Source organism: Pavona decussata, unplaced genomic scaffold (genome assembly GCF_977016875.1).
Source record: "Pavona decussata unplaced genomic scaffold, jaPavDecu1.1 SCAFFOLD_146, whole genome shotgun sequence".
Classification (NCBI taxonomy): domain Eukaryota; kingdom Metazoa; phylum Cnidaria; class Anthozoa; order Scleractinia; family Agariciidae; genus Pavona; species Pavona decussata.
The window spans coordinates 1-5,140 of record NW_028145559.1 but is presented as its reverse complement, the minus strand read 5'-3'; the positions used below and the strand labels follow the sequence as shown (position 1 = coordinate 5,140).

Here is a 5,140-nt window from a genome sequence, read left to right as displayed (position 1 = left end):
GCGCGTTTTCAGTTGGAAAAGGCCGATGGAAATTCGAAGCGCCCGCCATTTTGATTACGCCATCTTTTCCGTGACGTCACGAGTGGATCTCTGCCAACAGGAAGTGAACATTCTCCCTTCCCGACCTTTTGTAATATGCACGATGTCTACATAAATTCTAGCAAATATTCATTTATTCTCTTATTCCAATATGGTAAAGCGCTGCGTCGTCTAGTTTTGTGGCATTTAAACAAAACAGGATATTGAACGTTTAAGGTGGCCGAACACAGTTTGCGCGCGCTTTACAGATTCTGTTAGTGATGCTATTAAGCGCGCGCTAGGGTTGTGGTAAGCAAATACTATCGACCACTCGATTTTATACCAAAAGGTAAGTTTTGCTCTTAAAATAACTTAGTTTCTCGTTTGTGAATCCTTCTTCATTTATCGCCGAACAAAGAAATTGAGTTCACAATGAGCTAAGCCTTTTTGTACGCCTTTCATCTTTCTGAGAAACCCTAATTAAAAGCCACGCATGCGCATTTGAACAAAAAATTGTGACTGGTTATTTTAATGGAAATAAACTGTTTTCTAAGGAACCGCTCGTTAGAATTGCGTGAAATTTGACAAAACAGTAGTTTTCTAAAAGCGTAACTTGCCTACAAACCAAAAACAAAATCTAACAGAGGGTATCTTCAAAAAACATTAAAGTGCAAAACCAACATTTACAGGAGATCTGTCTGTTAAAATTACATGAAAGCAGCGTCACTATGTCAGTATTTTGTGGGTTTTTCTGGATGCAAAATATGGAAAAAATCTAACGAGTGCATTTTCTAAAAATTAAGAAAAACCGTTATTTGTGGACGGTTAATAGCTTGCTGCGTTGCCATGGCAACGGCACCTTGTTCAACAAGAAGTATCAAAATTTATTCCTTTTTAGATAATCTTGCACCATGCTAATTTCGGGTACTCAGAAGTACGTAGTTTTCAAATAATGTTTACTAACACCTGTGTAATGGAAAAACTGTGTTCGGCCACCTTAAAGGGGAACTCAAGCGTAATTTTAAGAAAAATTGAGGTTAATTTCTAAGTGAAAATGAATATTTTTGCAGGTATGGTTAACCATGTTGATGAGTAATTTTGCGAAAAAATCGAAGCCAAAGTTGGCTAAAATCGTGGTTGAAGCCCGCCATCTTGAATTTTGATCGCGGTAGCTCAAACTGTCAGCGGTTCTTCACGTGACGTCATATCGTGAAGCGCCATTTTCAACAGGTTTTCTTTAGTCCGATCTTATAAATATTTACACGGTGAATCTATTAGTTTTCATATATCGTTGGTGTGGAATAATTATGCCTCACTGCTGCGTTCCTGAATGCAATAAGTACTGGACGAAAAATTCAAAAGTAACTTTTCATCGTATTCCACGAAAAGATTTGGAATTGCAAAGAGTGTGGTTAGCAAGGATCAGGAGAGACAACCTTCCTCCACTCGAGTACAGCTACGTGTGTAGTGATCATTTCACTCCCGACTGCTTCGAAAATGATCTTAAAGCTAAGTTAATGCCAAAAACGAAGTTTAAAAGAGGCATTATACCAGGGTCAGTGCCCTCATTGTTTCCTTTCGGTCCTCAACCGAAGCGACCTAGACCAAGTAGCGAGGCTCGAGCGGAGCAGCGCCGCTTAGAAGAGTTAAGACGGGAGGTGAGTTGAGCTCGCTTTATGGCATATGTAAAATGTAAAATGAAATATGTAAAATGAATCCAAAAATTAAAGTGTGTATATTTATGGTAAAACTGTTTGTCAGGCTGCTGGTCTGTGTTTACTTTTTTCTTTCTTGGTGTATGCGGGTTGTCAATTTTTTATCACGAATTTGTATATCATAAATTAGGTTGTTATATTTTCCTTTTCAAAAGTCGCTTTTCGGAAACACAATTTTTCTGGTAACAATTCTTTTGGTGTAGTGCTTCTCTCAGTGCTAATTCCCAGGGAGGGAAAGGGGTGGGAAGAGACCCATGAAAGTAGAATTTGAAGGCTGTCATATGGTAAGCGATTTTGACAATATTTACTCCATGTCCCAATTATTGGACGTTTCCAAAACAGTTATGTTTAAATTGGGTGTCAGTTGCCTTGTGTAGGTCGGAAATTGAATTTGACTTCCATGGCTCCTTGACAGTATATCGAAACGCCACCATATACTTTATTTTTAAAAATTTGTTCTTCAGTTCCAATTAAAAAGCTGCCTGTAATTAATTCAATAAAAAGCAATTCAAAAGAGGACCAATTTGTGAAATGGTTCATCTTTGTACTTTTTTTCTAAATTTTTCCTCACTCAAAGGTTTTGCAACATGTGCATTCCCAAGAAAGCAATGCCAACCACAGTAAAGATGCTAGCAACTATGAGCAACCATCAACTAGAGACAGTTGTGAGGTGCCCACCCTTGTTGATAACAACCCAACACCAACTGTGGGTGCATGGAACTATGAGCAGCCATCAACTACCAACACCTGTGAAGGGCCCACCCCTGTAGGTAATAACCCAAATGAGGAGAAAACCAAAATTGATGTGGGTACTCAGTGTTGTGTGGGAGCCAAGTATCGAATCACTCGATCAGTTTCAACAGAAACAAACATTGTAACATATGCTGAAATAGGAATCCAAGTAAACATTGACCCTGAAGATAATGGTGCAAAGGATATCACACCAGACACCTCTGCACAAGTCTCCCCCAAGAAACCTAAAGGTGAAAATGATAAGCCTGTCTGCAAAAGGAAACTTACTTTATATGAGGAAGTTTATCCTTCAGATGAGGAGCCACTGCCTTCCCCAATTGCTTCCATTGGTGGTGATGATGATGATGATGATGATTATAATTATTCAGATAATGAGGGATCAGTTTTGGGTAACTCTGATGATGAGCAGGAATTGGAAACCCCCCATGAAAACTCACCTTGTGAGGAGCAAAAATTCATTGTCTTTGAGTCCTGTTTAAAGAAACTTCTGAAATTCTGCCCTAAATGTGCTGGTGTTATCTCTGAATCAAAGATGACAACATGTGGCAGCATGCTTTCAGTAAAGATAAGGTGCATAAATAACCATGATGACTTCTGCTGGACTTCACAGCCTGTGATTAAAAACATGCCAGCTGGTAATCTACTAACATCAGCTGCCATTTTGTTTAGTGGAAACACCTTTTCACGCATAGCCCAATTTGCATCCTTTCTAAAATTAAATTTTTTTAGTCACAGCACTTTTTACAACATACAAAACAAGTTCCTCTTTCCACTGGTTGATAAAGCCTGGACTGAGGAGAGATCCTCTGTTTTAGAAGCTATTAAAAGGGAAGGGCCAGTGAATTTAATTGGAGATGGACGTTGTGACAGTCCTGGCCACAGCGCCAAATACTCTACCTACACTATGATGAATGATGGAGGTAAAGTTGCCTATTTTAGTTTAGTACAGGTAACCGAAGTGACATCTTCTAATGCAATGGAGAAAGAAGGCTTTGAGCGCTGCCTCACAGGGCTTCAAGCTGAGGATGTCACAATTAGAAGAATTGCCACAGATCGCCACACATCAATTTCCAGTGCTATGAATAAAGAACACAAAGAAATCAAACACCAGTTTGATGTATGGCACTTATCTAAGTGGGTTGTAAAACAACTTACCAAAAAAGCAAAAGTCAAAGGCTGTGAAAACCTCTTTCCCTGGATACGGTCGGTATCAAATCATCTCTGGTGGTGTTCAGCAACATGTGATGGCAATGCAGATGTGCTTCGGGAAAAGTGGAAGTCGGTTCTCCACCATGTCACCAACAAGCACAAGTGGACTGGCTACAATCACTTTCACGAGTGCTGTCACCCAAGGCTGACACCTGCTGCGGCTCGCAAGAAGAAATGGTTGAAGCCTGACACCCCTTCCTATATTGCTCTCGAAGAAGTAGTGTTGAACAAAAAGCTACTCAAGGATATTGAGAAGCTTACAGAGTTCTGCCACACAGGAGAGGTCGAAGTGTACCATTCAGAACAGCTGAAATACTGCCCCAAGCGTGAGCACTTTTCCCACAAAGGCATGTTAGCACGCACACAACTCACAGCCCTGGACCACAATGCTAATGCAGGACGGAAGCAGGCAGTGGTGCAATCAGGGATACACAGTGGTGAAGCCAGATACAAAGTCAGCTTTCCCAAGACTCAAAAACAATGGGTGGTCAAGCCCATTAAGGAAAAGAAATCCTATGCCCATGTTGAAAGTTTAATGGCTGATGTTGTAAATGCTTGCCACAGAGGAGGAGTGGACCATGAGCCAGAGGCAGTAATTCTCCCAAAGAACATTTCAGGGACCCTTGCACCAAGCAAACAAGATCTAATTGAGGCACATCGGTCTAGGTTTAACTGATGAGGACACACACCAAGTGAGAGTCAAGTGACCAGATTGCTGCCTGGTTACTCAGCTTGAAAAGGTAATCCAGGATTTTTAAAAGTTCAACAAGAATTAATTTTTTGTTGTTCTAGGGAAATACTCCAAAAATCTACTTGTAGATGCAAAAAGTAAATTGAAGGCATACACCTTATTCCAAAATGGCTACCATTTTAATATTCTTCTGTTGGTATTCAAATTAGCCCTTCTTGCCTCGTTTTTAAGCTCAAAAATCAAGAGTATTTTATCTTGAACGAGGCACAAAGGGCTAATTTGAATGCAAACAAAAGAATATTAAAATGGAAGCCATTTTGGAATAAGGTTTATAAAACCTATTCGAAAAGTCTTCATTGATTGGCTATTAATTTATTTTTACACGATCCAAGGTCGATAATAATCCTGGATTACCTAACCATGCTTTGAACAACTTAGTTAAGAGCATTTTGTGCAAAGAAAGCTTTCACTCCTTGGGTCAATATTATTTTAAATAACTAATATTGTGCAATCATTCACTGCTTACATTTTAAAATAGTATATGTCATTGGTGGCTGTTACCCTCTTGCAGGCTCATATGCTGCTTACAGCCCACTTGATTCACAGAAGGAAAAACCATTGCAAATGCACTAATGAGAGTTGAAAAGAGTTTTTTTTTCATAACATCTATATTTCTTAGAGGGGACCTTTATATGATGTGGGAGTAAAAGGCTTGACCTGTAGTTAATACATACATGTCTATATATAATTACAT

At 39.4% G+C, this 5,140-nt stretch overlaps 1 protein-coding gene across 1 annotated transcript; it reads left to right on the top strand.

The window, feature by feature from the left end:
• The first annotated feature begins 246 nt into the window (after positions 1–246).
• Positions 247–4,532, top strand: LOC146466279 (uncharacterized). Its single transcript, XM_085127542.1, has 2 exons — positions 247–1,676; positions 2,311–4,532. The coding sequence occupies exons 1-2, from the start codon at positions 1,326–1,328 to the stop codon at positions 4,369–4,371; spliced, it is 2,412 nt and encodes an 803-aa protein (XP_084983668.1). The 5' UTR covers positions 247–1,325; the 3' UTR covers positions 4,372–4,532.
• The last annotated feature ends 608 nt before the right edge of the window (positions 4,533–5,140 follow it).